At 41.6% G+C, this 17,808-nt stretch overlaps 1 protein-coding gene across 1 annotated transcript; it reads right to left on the minus strand.

Annotated features, from left to right (window-relative positions):
- Window positions 1–216: 216 nt before the first annotated feature.
- On the minus strand, window positions 217–14,748 carry LOC117528013 (39S ribosomal protein L12, mitochondrial-like). Its single transcript, XM_034190536.1, is given in 7 exon segments — window positions 217–603; window positions 665–816; window positions 2,725–2,862; window positions 3,048–3,106; window positions 3,200–3,244; window positions 3,247–3,406; window positions 14,695–14,748. Coding segments are annotated over 6 exon segments (573 nt in total). The 3' UTR covers window positions 217–603; window positions 665–699.
- Window positions 14,749–17,808: the final 3,060 nt, after the last annotated feature.

Raw genomic sequence — 17,808 nt, forward strand, 5'->3', positions numbered from 1 at the left:
TATTATAAAGCCAGCAACCTCAAACAAAACAAAAACCAAACCAAAACAACCCCCCCCCCCCCCCCCAGTGTTCTACCATTATGTAAAATTTCACTGAAACCCACCAATCAGTTTTAGAAGAGTTGCATTTACAAGGCTCGTGGACGGGGTGGGGGTTATTAAAAAAAAAAAAAAAAATCAACCACATCACCAATGTAAAAACACATGATCAGAGAATAACATTATCAATAATTCAACTTTAATCACAAGTAACAATTCTGCTGCCTGTAAGGCTCAATTTTGTGTTCTTCAAACAGGACAACGTATTCAAGTCCCTACTGCAAAACTTTTCATCTTGCTGAGGTACCTGCATACAGAGAATGACTGAATGACTGACTGGGCACCAAAGGACAGGATTTTTGTAGCATAGCTGCTCCATAACAAAATAACAAACAAGAAGGACGACTGAAAAAGCAGACAACAGGGCAGCAGTGTGTGCCGTCGACACACCTGAAAAGTTCTGTCAGTTATTGGCCCAACATCACCAGCATCAAGAGATTTTACTCTGACACGGTATTTCCTTGTTACTTTTGTCCCCAACATCATCATATATATATATATATATATATATATAAATATATATATATATATATATAAAAGGGGGGGGGGGGGGTGAAGGAGCAGCAAAATGATGGCAAACCAGACGAGCAGAGATATTGGCTACTCCAGCTCAACAGTGCCACCTGCTGCCTCCAGGGCTGCTTTTACTTTCTCTGCCTCTTCTTTGGCCACATTGGTCCGAATTTCCTGAGGAAGTGACTCCACTAGTTTCTTGGCCTGGTGTAAAAAAAAAATGGACACGAGAGTTAATAACCCATTAGCGGCGTGAGCCGCAGCTTAATTTACAACCATAAAATAAGCATAAAACAGCAGGAAAACAGACAAAAAAAAAAAAAATCCACCAAACTTCACGAAGGAATGGACACTAAACTGTGTGAAAAGCAGTAATAATATCAGCTAAAACCAAGATCTTGATCATTTGAACCAGGGAAATTACCAGATTTACCAACATGGCAGATGGCATCATCTATCCCAAACATTACAGTATGTTGACCTCCAGTGTGCACTGAGCAGGTTTGAAGGCAAGTGTGAAGCGACTGGAATAAGAACCGCACCTCCAAAATCCTGAGACCATGGTCCTCTAATGGAAAAGGGCGGCTTGTCAGGTCAGGGGAGAGTTACTGCCCCAAGTGGAGGAGTTAAATTATCAAAGGGTCCTTGTTTCATGAGTGAGGGTAAGACGTAGTACGAGATCGACAGACAGATTGGGGCTTCTGATGTCCTGCCAATGCTGAACCGGACCGTGATGCTGAAGAAAGAGCTGAGGCTCTGGATTTCGCCTCCTATCCTCACTTACGGTCATGAAGTGTGGGTAATGACCGAAAGAACAATGTCACAGATACAAGCAGGGAAATTAGGATGCTCCATCAGGTATCTCACTCTGCCACACTACTCATTTTCATGTATTTTACACAGACATACATCTTGGTACTAGTGAATTAGGGGTGGAACGATGTATTGTTTATTGTAATAATCACACCATGGACCCTATATCAAATTTAAAAAATGAGTATTGTGATACCATTTTTTTTTTAAAGGCTGCTCCACAGAAGAACCACCTTGTGAAGAAGCAAAAATTGTTCTAAAATATAGAAATAGGAAAGAGATAATGTCAAGGATTACAATTTATGCTTCATAATATATTTCTTTCATGTTAATGTCTATCTAATTAGTGTGAACAGGGGTGTAGTGGGTCGTGATGTGTACTGGACTGAGATATAGTCATCACTGACAGATCTCAGTGATAACTATTTTGCTTCAAAGTTCAAGTCCAGACACTCTGGTGAACAAAAGCATGTGCACACAAAAAGGAGGCCAGGCCTCATGTGGTTCACAGGGTGCCAGCTAGTAACCTTCATTCATGTGTTGCGCAGTGGCCAGACAGCTGTGCCACAAACCATCACACAGACCACATTAAGAATCAAAGTGTTATACTTTTTTTTAATGAGACCGACTTTAGCAGCCAAGAGGTTTGGTGCGAATAAGGAGTTAAATGAGGTGTTTCAGTAGCGCAACCAGAAATCAAGTGGTTGATGAAAAAACTGTGCAGTGCAAAGGTGAAGTCCAGCTGCAGACAGGACTTTAATGGTGACAGACTGCGCAAACGGTGAGAAAGTGTCTAACGAAAAAAAAAAATGAGTGTAGTGCAAAATATATTCAGAGGTTGCTTTTTTAATGTGTGGAATAGATGACACATTTTAATATCTGTTGAACGCTCTGACTCCTAACTTTAAATGAAGCAGACAGCAGAAGTTTTAAATGCTGCGCTGCTATCAGGTGACCACCAGTAAGATATTGACATACAAATTAATGGATATTTGTCCATATTTTTTGTTTGCATTGTGGAAAATGTTTCTGGTCTGGCAGGGGTTCCCGCCATGTTACAGAGACCGCTATAATGTCTGCCTGTACTGCAGCTATGATAACTTTGCAGCATATGCAGGGAAAACAGTTTTCAATGCTGCAAACCAGAAGGGACATTTTAAAGTTAAATGCAATGATGCCACAATACACATTTTATAGCTGATAAATTGGAACACAGATCAGGCCTTCCTGATCCGTGTTCCAAATTCAATATTACATGATGTGGACCAGGATGAGAGTGAAAAAAAAATGTAAGCTTACCTGCACCAGATTCAAGCCCTGCATGCAGTTCTTCACTTCTTTTATAACTTTGACTTTATCAGCTACATTTATTGCTGTCAATTTCACTGTGAAAAAAGTCTTCTCTTTCTTCACTGGAACCTCCTCCTCTTCATCAGCCTGTTACACAACAAAAATGACATTTACAACCTGAGATTTTTTTTTAGTTACTACTGTGCCAGAGAGGATGTATCGTGATAAAATGCTGAAATACTGTCAGGTGTTAATGTTATACAGTTATATTGTGCACGCTCCACACTACAGTTAAAACCTGTGGAGCAAAAAGCTCACCTGATTTGCTGTACAGCTGATGCAGCCATGGTCCCCATCGGCATCATTCCAACATCCTTTATATTCAGAGTTTCTAAAACAAAAAGATAAAGATTATTTCTAAGAAAACATAATCAGAGCCTGACTGTGGTTCATATTAATATGTGCTAAGAATAGTTTCCAACACTGTCCCGCACCTTGAGGAGCTCGTTCAGGTCTGACACCTCTATAACGTCAGGCTGGCTATGTCATTGACAAGCTGTTGAATTTTAGGAGAATACTGTTTAGGTGCATCATCTAGAGGAGGGGTGGCGCGTGCGTCCGAGTGGGTGGCTGAAGTTGTCTTTAGAAGTCTGAGTGCACACAGGGCTAGATTCTGCCATTGAAGTTGTGCCTGAAAGACAATCATTTACAGGCGAAATGACAACTGAGCATGAGTGGTCGGTACCTCTGGTTGTCAGAGATCACTGTACAACCCATACTGTAATATCCTGTAGAAATTTCAGTGGGGCAATCTGAAACACATTACTGTTGTGCAGTGCAACCACACAACCATATTTGCATGTAAACACTTAACTAGAGCACCGTGCTCGTACAGCACAAACCTCTGCCAACACTAGTTTCCAGTCCACTAATTTTTACCTTGGAAAAAATTTTCAAAGTCAAAGTCATGTTAAGAGTAGCTTTTTCAATGTTAAGATCAAATATCCACTAAATCCGCAGTATGGATCAGATCCGGATCAGACTTATTCTACTCATAGAGTGCCAGTTTGCACCCCACTGTCACAAATGAGAGTGACTGAGGCACTTTTGATTGAGATATAATGCAAAATGTGCAACAAATGGGCTTTTCAATATTAAATTCAAATGTACACAAAATCCATTAGGGTGTCACATAACTGCCATATAACAACTTACCAACACATACTTGAGGTTACTGTAACAATATCCATGGCCAAATATCTTTGGGCTGTGGATAAAACAAGACACCTGAACGCCTCATCTTGGAATCTGGATAAAAACCAAAATCTTTCCACTATTTTTGACATTTTATCGACCTAACAACTAATTGATTAATCAATTATGAAAATAATCAGTTGCAGCCTTAGTATCAACAGAATTTTATATGACAATCGATTTATGGAGTTAAATTTGTCTCATTAATACCTGCAAATACACAGAGGGTGATTTACAAATATCCCTTGATTTGTACCTTGTGTGTTGGTTTTTACAAATGTTTATTTGTAAATAGTTTTTTCATTTGTAAAAAAAATGGCATTTTCAAAACTGAAAATCCTGTTTGTGAAGTGTGATTCAGCATTTGTGGATCACCGATTACACACATTCATCACTTTGCTCAGTTACGCAATACTGACATTCTCAGCGCAAAACTGCACAAATCCACAAACAGCTCACGATTCACACAAAGCAACACCCTCATACCCGCAAATTCAGAGCGCAATTTACTAATATTCCTTGAATTGTACATGTGTTTTGTGATCCACAAACACAAATTTCTGATTTGTAACTTGTGTGGGTTTTACCAAAACAAAAAAAAAAGTGTATTTGTAAGTATGTCGTTTTTTTCATTATTAAAAAAGCATTAGCAAAACTGAAAATTCTGTTTGTGAAGTATGATTCAGCATTTGTGGATCACCGAACCACTGCATCTCACCACTTTGCTCGGTTACGCAATATTGATAACATTCTCAGCGCAAAACTGCTCAGTTTCACAAGTATATAAGTCGCTATTCACATTTCCATCCAGTAGATGGCAGTGTTGCTGAATCACACTTCACAAACATAATTTTCAGTTTTGCAAATGCCTTTTTTGGCCTCTACTTAGTGGTTGGCTCTCACTGCGGTATTGTATCACTTTCCTGTTCCGGAGCACAGCGGTGTTTGCTGTATCTGTTAGCTGTTTAATCTGCGCAGTTAGATTGATCTAGTTAACTAGATAACGATTTGTTTCACAGTGTAATCTTCACGTGCCTTAACTAAAGCACTCCCTCTGCTGAATCACCTCTAAATTATTACACATTATTCACTTTGTGTGTTTTTTAGGAATCCGCTAGCTTAGCGCAGCTACTAGCTCTTAGCCGATTGAGCATGGCGGCTTCTCCTGTCTCTCCTGCACTTTTCTGCTCTGGGTGTGAAATGTTTAGTTATTCCTCGGCCTCCTTTAGCAGTAATGGTACTTGTAATAAGTGTAGCTTATTCGTAGCTTTGGAGGCCAGGCTGGGCCGAATTGGAGACTCGGCTCCGCCACCGTGGGAAAATTCTACAGCTAGCCAGGCCCCTGTAGTCGATGAGGACCAAGGTAGCTTACACCGCCGTTAGTTCCCTTCCAGCAGATCCCGAGCAGCAGGGAAGCAGGCCGACTGGGTGACTGTGAGGAGGAAGCGTAGCCCTAAACAGAAGCCCCGTGTACACCGCCAAACCCGTTCACATTCTAACCGTTTTTCCCCCTCGGCGACACACCCGCCGAGGATCAAACTCTGGTTATTGGCGACTCTGTTTGAGGAAATGTGAAGTTAGCGACACCAGCAATCATAGTCAATTGTCTTCCGGGTGCCAGAGCAGGCGACATTGAAGGAAATTTGAAACTGCTGGCTGAGGCTAAGCGTAAATTTGGAAAGATTGTAATCATGTCGGAGGTAATGACACCAGGTTACGCCAATCAGAGGTCACTAAAATTAACATTGAATCGGATGTGTAACTTTGCAAAAACAATGTCGGACTCTGTAGTTTTCTCTGGGGCCCCTCCCCAATCGGACATGACATGTGACATGTTAGCCGCATGTTCTCCTTGAATTGCTGGCTGGCTGAGTGGTGTCCAAAAAATGAGGTGGGCTTCATAGATAATTGGCAAAGCTTCTGGGGAAAACCTGGTCTTGTTAGGAGAGACGGCATCCATCCCACTTTGGATGGAGCAGCTCTCATTTCTAGAAATCTTGTTGTGTGTTGGGGGGGCGTGGCTGGCTGTGTTGGTGTTCTTCTCTTTTCTTTGCTCTCCAGGTGGCATGAGGGCTGATTTGTCTGTGGAGAAAGTGCTGGCTGAAGAGTCCTCACCCTTATTAGCGTCATGTGGAAAACCTGTGGCAGGGGCTCACGTGCGGCCTTGAAAACTTGCAGCTGAAGCAGATAATTGGATGGCGTTCTGCATATAAGTCATGTGTGATTTGAGCAGAACTGCCGGGAACTCGACCTTGTGATGTTCGTTGTGAGACGCTGAGGACCGCGCCTGGGTTTGACATATCGAGCCCAGTGAAGCAGGGAAGGGTGAGGACACATGCTGTCAGCACACGCTAAAGGTAATTAAGTGATTAAGTAAGTGTTGATAGTATCTTGGTGTTTTGTTACACAGTAAACTGAGATTGTGAAGAGAATTGTGCAGCTTGCTTCTCACTGCGGTGGCGTGCAGGATAAGTGATCCTCCACCTGTTGTGAGAGGCTGCTCATTTGCATAAAGTTAAAAAGAAACATTGACCTGAGTGTGTTGCTGATAGCGTGTGTTATGCGAAAGATAGAGTTGTATCTGCTGACTCACCTCACCTTCTCTTTGCTCCACAGAGAATCGGTTCGTCGTGTCCACCTGGGGGGTGTTTGGCGGTGGTAGTGAGTCCAGGAGCGCCGGGCTTTAATCTTTGCGGGCGCTGGTGAACGTGCCACTTATCACTCCACCAGAGGGACGCTTTTATGTTTTACATTTGTAAGCACAGGTGAAAAATAAATTGTTTCTGTTGGGAACCGCCTTCTGGTTATTTTTACCGCTGGGTTCTGTCAGACGCAGGTCCGCTCCTCAACCCGCGTCGACGCATAACAGTAGTTCCCGGCCATTCCATAATGGACTCAGCGGCAGAGGCGGTTCCTTTTGCCGAAAAGGTGCAAGAACACTTGGAGAAAATATGGAAGCAATTACAGCATCTCGCAAATCGACTTGAACAAACAGACGCCCGTGTTACGGAGCTTGCAGCGCAAGCCGTTCCGCTTCCTGCAGCTCCAGCTGTGGCATCATCGATACCGGGGCAGATAACTCCGTCACCAGGGATTCGGTGTTCGAACCGGTTATTTGTCATCCGGAGCCTTATGCGGGAGACGCCGAAGCTTGTGCTTCGTTCTGATGCAATGTTCTTTGGTCTTTACTCAGCGACCGGCCTTCTCTTCCCGATGGAAGTCGTGTTTCCTATGTAACAAATCTGCTCCGAGGCGACGCCTTAGCTTGGGTCACTGCGTTGTGGAGTAACAACTCGCCATTGTTAGGGTCCTTTAAGGATTTCTCCCGGGAGTTCCGATTGGTTTTGACCATCCGGTGAAAACGAATACCGGTGCTCAACGGTTACTGAATCTCAGGCAGGGGAGGCGGAGTGCGGCGGAGTATTCCGTGGACTTTCGGATTTTTTCTGCTCAATCCGGTTGGAATGCCGTAGCTTTACGGGGCGTGTTTGTAGACGGGTTAAATGAGGCACTAAAGACGAGCTGGCGGTCCGTGATGAGCCAAACGATTTAGACAAGCTAATATCGTTGGTGATTCGTCTGGATGATCGGATGAGGGAGCATGGACGTGAGAGAGGATGCCCATCAGAGCGGTTTTTTTTGTCTCGGGGCTTTCCCCGACACAGGTCTGGGCCGCCTCTTCTCACCCCACTGAGGCTCCTCCGACGGGACCTCCAGCTCCTCCTGTTGACGAGCCCATGCAGCTCGGACGAGTAGAGATGTCTGTATTGCCCCGACACGTAAGCGTCAAGAGAAATAACGGCGACGTAACTCCAAGTGTTCTGGGACAGGCAACATAACACAAAAAAAAAAAAAAAAAAAATTTCCAGCACAAGTAAAGGTTTTTTTTCTTTAATCAGGGGTTGAGTGTTTGGGGACTTAGGGGCGTATCTGGTGGAGTGATTGTTGGGCTCACTTAATTGTCAAGTTTGCATGTGGTTTAGGTTTTTTTTTGGGGTTTGTTGGGTCGTTTTATTTTGTTTTATTTCTCTACATCCCTAACCCCGACCTCACTTCCCCACGACCGTTCGTCTTGTGGGTTGTGGGTGGTGCAGGTTGGTCATGCTGAGCATTCTCAGAGACCTCTGCACCTGGGGGGGGGGGGGGGTTGGGGGCGTTTCTTTGGTTTGGTTAGGGCCCGGTTCCACTCCAGCCTCGGTGAACCTTTGTACCGTTCGTCATTGGTGTTGCCGGGGTGTGGTGCAGCGGAGACTTACCTCAGTCGGAGGGGTGGGCCGATCTGTTGCCGTTTTGCCATTTCGGTAGTTCCACCCTCCTGAGCGGCTGGGGTATGGCCGAGTTGTGGCACTGGACGCATTTCCAGTTCTCTGCTGCGCCTTGGGGTTGAGCTGGGTTGGTTTTTTCCTTGTTCCCTTCTCCGGCTTACTATTTTGGGCCGTTTGCCGAAATTGAGCCGCGGGGGGCTCTGGGAGGGACCTGGGGTCTTCGGGGTGCTGGAGAGGGTAGCGGGATTTGTGGTCGTTTCTATCCCCCGGGGTTGTTTTTGTTGCCCTCCGGGGGTTGGTTTTGATTTCATCTTGTTTTCCTTCCGGGTTCCACCTCCGGGGTTGATGGGACGGTCCCCTGGGGGGGAGTTGGCTTGGGACCGACCAGCCATGGTGACCAAGTCTGGGGTTCCGGGGTTGTGGGGTGGGTACCTCCTGGGGTTGATGTTACGGTCCCCTGGGGGGGGCGCCGTGTTGCTCCATGTGCACCTGGGGACCTTTGTTGGGCTTATGGTTTGGCTGTTCCTCCTGGAACTGGCAATGAAGGCCTTCTGGGGGGGGTTGGGCTCTGCAGGTCATTCTGGGGGGGTTGTTTGTTATTTTTCTTTTATGTTTTTACGTTTGTATTGTGTTTGTGGGACTATGTTGGGGGTTTTGCGTTTGGGGGTTTTTCTTTTCTTCCCGGGGTTGATGGGACGGTCCCCTGGGGAGGTTGTTGGGTGGGTTTTTGTGTTTGTTTTTTTTTCCTGTGTGAGTGACCCTGTTTTTGGGGAATGTTTTGGGGGTTTTTTGTTGGTTCCAGCCGGCCTTCCTGCTGCGGTGCCTGTCCTGCTTCCTGACGTGGACCCTGGAGGGGGATGCTGTTCTCGGGCCTGGTTGGTTCGGTCGCCGGGAGGCTTCCCATTGATGGGGGGTACTGTTGTGTGTTGGGGGGGCGTGGCTGGCTGTGTTGGTGTTCTTTTCTTTTCTTTGCTCTCCAGGTGGCATGAGGGCTGATTTGTCTGTGGAGAAAGTGCTGGCTGAAGAGTCCTCACCCTTATTAGCGTCATGTGGAACACCTGTGGCAGGGGCTCACGTGCGGCCTTGAAGACTTGCAGCTGAAGCAGATAATTGGATGGCGTTCTGCATACAAGTCATGTGTGATTTGAGCAGAACTGCCGGGAACTCGACCTTGTGATGTTCGTTTGTGAGACGCTGAGGACCGCGCCTGGGTTTGACATATCGAGCCGTGAAGCAGGGAAGGGTGAGGACACATGCTGTCAGCACACGCTAAAGGTAATGATTAAGTAAGTGTTGATAGTATCTTGGTGTTTTGTTACACAGTAAACTGAGATTGTGAAGAGAATTGTGCAGCTTGCTTCTCACTGCGGTGGCGTGCAGGATAAGTGATCCTCCACCTGTTGTGAGAGGCTGCTCATTTGCATAAAGTTAAAAAGAAACATTGACCTGAGTGTGTTGCTGATAGCGTGTGTTATGCGAAAGATAGAGTTGTATCTGCTGACTCACCTCACCTTCTCTTTGCTCCACAGAGAATCGGTTCGTCGTGTCCACCTGGGGGGTGTTTGGCGGTGGTAGTGAGTCCAGGAGCGCCGGGCTTTAATCTTTGTGGGCGCTGGTGAACGTGCCACTTATCACTCCACCAGAGGGACGCTTTTATGTTTTACATTTGTAAGCACAGGTGAAAAAAAATTGTTTCTGTTGGGAACCGCCTTCTGGTTATTTTTACCGCTGGGTTCTGTCAGACGCAGGTCCGCTCCTCAACCCGCGTCGACGCATAACAAATCTTGTCAATTTAAATCCTCCAAACCGTGACTATCCAGGGTTGGGACCAGGAAGCAGAGTTGTAGTCTTACACACCTCTCTGCAGCTTCTCTCCCCCTGCCATCCCATCATTACCCCATCCCCGTAGAGACGGTGCCTGCTCCCAGACCACCAATAACCAGCAAAAATCTATTTAAGCATAAAAATTAAAAAAGAAAAAATAATATAGCACCTTCAACTGCACCACAGACAAAAAACAGTTAAATGTGGTCTATTAAACATTAGGTCTCTCTCTTCTAAGTCCCTGTTAGTAAATGATATAATAATTGATCAACATATTGATTTATTTTGCCTTACAGAAACCTGGTTACAGCAGGATGAATATGTTAGTTTAAATGAGTCAACACCCCCGAGTCACACTAACTGCCAGAATGCTCGTAGCACGGGCCGAGGCGGAGGATTAGCAGCAATCTTCCATTCCAGCTTATTAATTAATCAAAAACCCAGACAGAGCTTTAATTCATTTGAAAGCTTGACTCTTAGTCTTGTCCATCCAAATTGGAAGTCCCAAAAAACAATTTTATTTGTTATTATCTATCGTCCACCTGGTCGTTACTGTGAGTTTCTCTGTGAATTTTCAGACCTTTTGTCTGACTTAGTGCTTAGCTCAGATAAGATAATTATAGTGGGCGATTTTAACATCCACACAGATGCTGAGAATAACAGCCTCAACACTGCATTTAATCTATTATTAGACTCAAATGGCTTTGCTCAAAATGTAAATGAGTCCACCCACCACTTTATTCATATCTTAGATCTTGTTCTGACTTATGGTATGGAAATTGAAGACTTAACAGTATTCCGTGAAAACTCCCTTCTGTCTGATCATTTCTTAATAACATTTACATTTACTCTGATGGACTACCCAGCAGTGGGGAATAAGTTTCATTACACTAGAAGTCTTTCAGAAAGCGCTGTAACTAGGTTTAAGGATATGATTCCTTCTTTATGTTCTCTAATGCCATATACCAACACAGTGCAGAGTAGCTACCTAAACTCTGTAAGTGAGATAGAGTATCTCGTCAATAGTTTTACATCCTCACTGAAGACAACTTTGGATGCTGTAGCTCCTCTGAAAAAGAGAGCTTTAAATCAGAAGTGCCTGACTCCGTGGTATAACTCACAAACTCGCAGCTTAAAGCAGATAACCCGTAAGTTGGAGAGGAAATGGCGTCTCACTAATTTAGAAGATCTTCACTTAGCCTGGAAAAAGAGTCTGTTGCTCTATAAAAAAGCCCTCCGATTACAGATATTTGTAATAAAATGCTACAGTAGCTGCAGCCTGAGCCCGCCTTTGGCTGACCGCAGCGACAATGCATGGAAAAAAAATGCATCAACACGCCGGTTATCACTCAAAGTGTCCATGCCCATAATGTGTTGCAGAACGTGAAAATGAACACAGTGATGATGATGATGTCTGAAAGACGATAAATAGTAAAAGTAACTTCCTTCAGCTGCTCTCTTGTTTCACTCACGGTCGCCACCACAGATCCAAGCTGGATCTGTATGTTGATTTGGCACAACACCGGGTGCCCTTCCTGACGCAACTCCACCTTATGCGTTTTGACCAAAGACGTTTTCATTTATTTCTGGTAGTTGGGATTAATATTGTAACTGGTGTTGGAATGAAGCTGGACTGAAGCATGCTGGGAGTTCAGAGTCTGCAGTAATCTTATTTCACTACCTGATAAGCACCAGCAGTGTTTCCTTTCACAGTTTGTCATATCTCTTAAGGTGTCGTCTCTCTGGATCACTCAGCTGTACCGTTCTGTCCTTCCAGATGCTGTCATCCGATAATCACTGGACATAAAATGCAAAATAACCCCGGTGATGCGTAAGGCAATCGCATCCTCCATCCCGGCCACTCCTATATCTGAATTACTGTCATCGAGTGTCTGCGGTGGGAAACGCGTGCAGCGAGCACGCTGCATTCCATCACCTTTTTTGGCCACATCTCTGAGCAATAGAACCAAAGCCAGCCTCATTTGTTACAAAATCAAAATCAAACAAAAGGCATTGGTGTTGAATTGTAAACCAAACAAATACAAGATAAAGCCTATAAACCCGCAAATACTTTTAAAACGTGTTTATTTTACTTGTATACACATATTTCCCCCTCACTCTATTAGTCAAAAGGACAAAAACACATTGAGCGAAAAGATCAGCGAGGGAACAGAGAATGAGAGTGTCAGTCAAGCTGTGTGAAGAGCGCCAAGTAATGCAGCAGGAAGATTAGCAGTCACCTGACCTACTGACCGGGTCCCATTTCTGTCAGAAAATGCACTGTCTGTGACGCGAGCCTCTGTTAATGTCTGACATCCGTCTCCATCAGGACTGCTTCCCTGCCAAAGGTTGGGATGTGACCGTGAACATATCCCACTAACTCTGCTCTTCTGCCGTTTCATCAAGGAGCAATATAAGATTTGTAATGACGACCTGCTACGACATCAGCAGCAAACAGCTCCTGCAAACGTGTCGCAGAAATTTTAAGATGTAATTTCAGCTTGTTATTTCCGTCAGCTGAAATGTGCATTCAGAGCCAAAACTGCTGCTGGTTAAATCACATCAATTTCATGACTGAAGCAAAACCTGCAAGGAAATGAAATGAAGGCAATTGTTTTATATAGCCCGGAAAATGACATTTGACTATTCTTGTGCAATAATGGATAAGGAATTGTCTTCAGGAACACCAAAGGGAAAAACATGAAACATGAGATATGAGAGATCTGGTTGGGCTTAATGTCATGGTGGTTGGCACCAAACAACCTATAAATGATGGCAAAAATTGCTTTTTCTTTTTTGGGATTGTTGTCGGTCTGGAACGATGCATGAGAGAGTGACGTTCCCTCGGGGGTGAGGAAGATTGCCTCTTGATCGATTCCCCGACGAGATGGTGGACAAGTTGATGACTAAACAGGCTCAGTTGTGATGCGCACAGTTTCTTTTCTGTTGACCCAGAGAAGCCTGTGCATGGGTTTGTTAATGTGGGAATATTGTTGCACACCGACAAACACAGTCCTTGACAGATCCTTAGCCTGGTCCGATGGCTGGGAAATCCAAGACGTTGAAAGTCTGAGGACCTGCTGCAGCCTTCATCCACCTTCACAGCCGCTGGGTGACAAGCCATCCCCTCTTCCACCTGATCTGCCGTTGAGGACATTTTGTTGCACCAGAGCCCCGATAGCTGTCTCTTGCTCAGGGTTCCTCTTGGGCCTTGATGGCTACTGAAGCAGCCATGGGGCACACAAGGTCCCCACCATATCTCACCCCAACAGGAAATCCCCTGGGTGATTCTTAAGACTACGGGCACTTATGTCCTTTGATCATATTGTATGAAAAACAGAAAAAAGGGGAAATTTCACACTTTTATAGTTATCTTTACAATGAAAGTGTGTTAAGAAATTTGTTCTAGTAGTCTATGATGACTTTTTCGCCTTTTTTTCGCCTTTTTCAGCATCATTATATGCATGTGCTTGTCCCACACCCAGACTTTTGATCTTCAATGATAAAAATGAATGGTAAAGAAATGTTTTTTCTAATGTTTTAAAATATCTCTGAATAAATATCAGTAAAATAATCAAAACATATTGGGGTATTCAATGTCATACAACTGTTGTGATTTTTTTAAACAAAATGTAGTTGTCCCACACTATTGCCGTAATTTCCACCACAACACTGTAATGTCCCTTTAAACAGTTTGTATGAAAGATTGTTTGGGTAGTTTCTATGGAGTTAAACAGTGACATCAGAGCACATGTATATAGCGCCAAATCACAACAAACAGTTGCTCCAAGGCACTTTATATTGTAAGGCAATGGTGTGGTGGAAATTACATTTACAAGGCCAATAGTGCCCATAGTTAAAGAATCACCCCCTACTTGATCTGTTACCCAGGTGTCACAACGCGGATGAGGGGTTGGATTTTTGACACCCTTATGGACATCTACTTTTCAGTGCACTGCAAATGAATTATTAAAACATGAAAATACAGTAGTGTTCAGAATAATAGCAGTGCTATGTGACTAAAAAGATTAATCCAGGTTTTGAGTATATTTCTTATTGTTACATGGGAAACAAGGTACCAGTAGATTCAGTAGATTCTCACAAATTCAACAAGACCAAGCATTCATGATATGCACACTCTTAAGGCTATGAAATTGGGCTGTTAGTAAAAAAAAAAAAAGTAGAAAAGGAGGTGTTCACAATAATAGTAGTGTGGCATTCAGTCAGTGAGTTAGTCAATTTTGTGGAACAAACAGGTGTGAATCAGGTGTCCCCTATGTAAGGATGAAGCCAGCGCCTGTTGAACATGCTTTTCTCTTTGAAAGCCTGAGGAAAATGGGACGTTCAGGACATTGTTCATTATTACATTTTAAATGGTTTGGGTTTGGATTAGAATAATGGCTTGGACCTGCATAAAATTTTTGTGAAATATATAAAAACTTTGAAAATTTCAAAACAACAACAAACTTCTACTTCTGGACCATGACTTTGGTCCATAGTTCAGATCCACAAACTGCTTGGAACAGTGAGAAAGGTAAAAAGCGTGCAGTGATGTCCATAGTTCATCAGTTAAAGCCCTACAGACAGAAACCTCTTTTTGTATTGTTAGTATTTCTGTTGTGTTGTGGCTATTCACCTTCTTTATGTTGTCTATGTTTTTGTCTGCATTGTTTGAATTTGCAGCAGACATTATCGCATTAAATTGTTACACGTGCTGCAGGTTACGTTCATCTTCCCTGTTTCTAAACATTCTCAATTTGCAAGACTTTTTATAAAAAAAAAAAACTAGCTGTCATAGATTTGATGCAGGTCTTTTTTGTATTTGTAAGTGTTTTCTGCATTTACTTGTGATGTCTTAATGTGGAAGTGGTTTGGTCTTTCTTGGCCACCGTATCAAAAACACTGTTACCAAAAACATTGTTTCGGTAGTGTGGCTTCTTGCTTCATTAAAAGTGGCATCAACGGGGACAAATACCTCATCCATCTTGGTTTCCCTGAAATGTCAAGTGTGTTTTGAGTAACAACATATGAGAAAATAATTAGAATCAGCAATGGGAGATCTGGTGTCTGCTTTTGGAAATTAGAGTCGTCGTTTTATACTGTAACACACATTTTTCAGCAAACAGGCGCCATAGATGTTTGTAGCCACAAATGCTACATACAATACGGTCTATAAGTATTTGGATGGTGATATGCTTCATAATTTTGTTTCAGTAGACCACCACAATGGAACTGAAATCAGACAGTCCAAATGTTCTTGTAGTGTAGACTATCAGTTATAATTAAAGTGGTTTAACAAAATATTACATTAACCATTTAGATTTACAGCCCCTTTTAGAAATAGTCCTCCTGTTTCCAAAGCCCATAGGTAATTGGACAAACTAAATATAATAATATCATTTTAATACAAATGATCACTTTTACAGCCCGTTTTCTTGAGACAAGTCAGGAGATGGACACATAAACATTTCCAAGTCACTGAACGTGTCACTGAAATTATGATCACCAAGTCACTGAAATTATGATCTTAAAAATCAAAATTGGGAAGAGGTTTATGTCGGTGACGTTAATGTAGCATATAGTTCATTCATGAAAATACTGATGAAATCATATAATAAAAATTGTAAATTAATAAAAACTAGTAAGAAAAGAGTAAATAAACCATGGCTGACCAAGGGAATAAAAACGCTTGTGTAAAGAAAAACTATAAATATAAGTGCTTTTTAAAAATGCAAACAAAGGAAACAGAACAGATACAAAAAATATAAAAATAAACTATTGACAATAATTAGGAAACAAAAAAAAGATTATTATAGTGAACAACTGAATAAGAGTAAAGATAATATGAGGGCAACATGGGGAATTATAAAAATGTGATGGAAAGTGACGGAGTGAAATCAACTTTTCCGAATTACCTTGTCAAGGAAAATAAAGAGATAAATGATATAAAAGAAGTTGTAAATGAGTTTGATTATGATTATTCTCAAAGGTGGGATCAAATCTGGTGGGAAATAAACCAATAGTAGAAGATAAATTAAATACAATTGTAAATACGGTCAATAGTATTTTCCTTGACAATGTGGAAAAAGATGAAATAAGGAATATTGTAAAAAAAACTGTGTAAGCAAAAGATCAACTGACTATGAAGATTTAGACATGATGACTGTAAAAAGTATAATAGAAACTGTTATTGAACCATTCACTTACATTTGTAATCTGTCTCTGTCAACAGGAATTTTCCCAGACGAAATGAAAATTGCCAAGGTAGTCCCATTATATAAAAATGGAGACAAACATAACATTTCAAACAGGCCAGTGTCATTGCTTCCACAGTTTTCTAAAATTATGGAAAAGGTTTTTGTGACAAGATTGGATAAATTCATTGAGAAACATCATATTTTAAATAATGCTCAGTATGGATTCAGAACAAAACATTCAACAGCTATGACAATTATGGAACTAACAGAAAATATCAACAGCAATAGATAATAAGGATATATGAAAAGCTTTTGACGTTATCGATCATTCAAGATTGCTTCACAAGTTACAACAATATGGAATAAGAGGGGGTAAAAGGCTACTTAGAAAATAAAAACAGTTTGTTCAGATAAATAATACTAAATCAGAATTGTGTAATATTATGTGTGGAGTACCACAAGGGTCGGTACTTGGACCCAAACTGTTTATTTTGTATATCAATGATTTTGTGAATATATCTAATGTACTTGGTAGCATTTTATTTGCTGACGATACATTATTTTACTCTGGATCAGATATACAGGAAGTAGCACAAGTGATAAATACAGAGTTGGAAAAAGTGAAATATTGGTTTGATATAAACAGATTGTCACTTAATCTTAATAAAACAAATTTCATATTGTTTAATGACAGAGTTAAAAAAAATGATGTGTCATTAAAAATAGATGGAATGGACATTCAAAGGGTAAAAGAAACGAAATTTTTAGGAGTTATGATTGATGAAGATTTTACATGGAAGTCACACATAAATTACATAAAAGTAAAGATAGCGAAAGCCATTGCTGTTTTGCATAAAGTTAAATATTCATTAAATCCTTATGGATTATTAACATTGTACAATTCATTGATTGTTCCATATTTGACTTATTGTGTAGAAATCTGGGGATCAACATGTACAACTTATACACAACCTTTATTTATTTGCAGAAAAGAGCTTTAAAAGTGATTGGCAACAGTCGATTTAGAGATCCATCTAATCCATTGTTTATTAAGTATAGGGTACTTAAATTTCATGATTTAGTTGATTTGAAATTACTACAAATAATGTACCAAGCGAATAACAATGCCTTACCAATAAACATTCAAAATATGTTTGAAAAAAGAGTAAGTAGTTATAATTTGAAGGGCATAGAAGTCTTTAAAAAACCAAGATTCAGAACCAAGATAAAGGAACGGAGTATTGCAGTGAATGGTGTAAAATTATGGAACAGCCTCAACAAAGAAATCAAAGAATCAAGGTCGCTTAAATTATTTAAAAAACATATTAAACTTGATGTATTTCGTAAGTATGAAATAAGTCAGTGGGCTGTAACAAAGCCAAAAAGTAATCTGTTAATAATGTTTAGAATGTTTGAAGTTTAAAATGTAATCTATTAGGGATGTAGTCTTTTAAATAATGGTTAAAATTAGGAAAGTCGGTGGCATGTGACAAAGTCATAGAAATGCAATGATGTCGATTGATGATGCTTTGCAAGATTGTATTGTAAAAAAG

Source organism: Thalassophryne amazonica, chromosome 16 (genome assembly GCF_902500255.1).
Source record: "Thalassophryne amazonica chromosome 16, fThaAma1.1, whole genome shotgun sequence".
In the NCBI taxonomy this organism is placed as follows: domain Eukaryota; kingdom Metazoa; phylum Chordata; class Actinopteri; order Batrachoidiformes; family Batrachoididae; genus Thalassophryne; species Thalassophryne amazonica.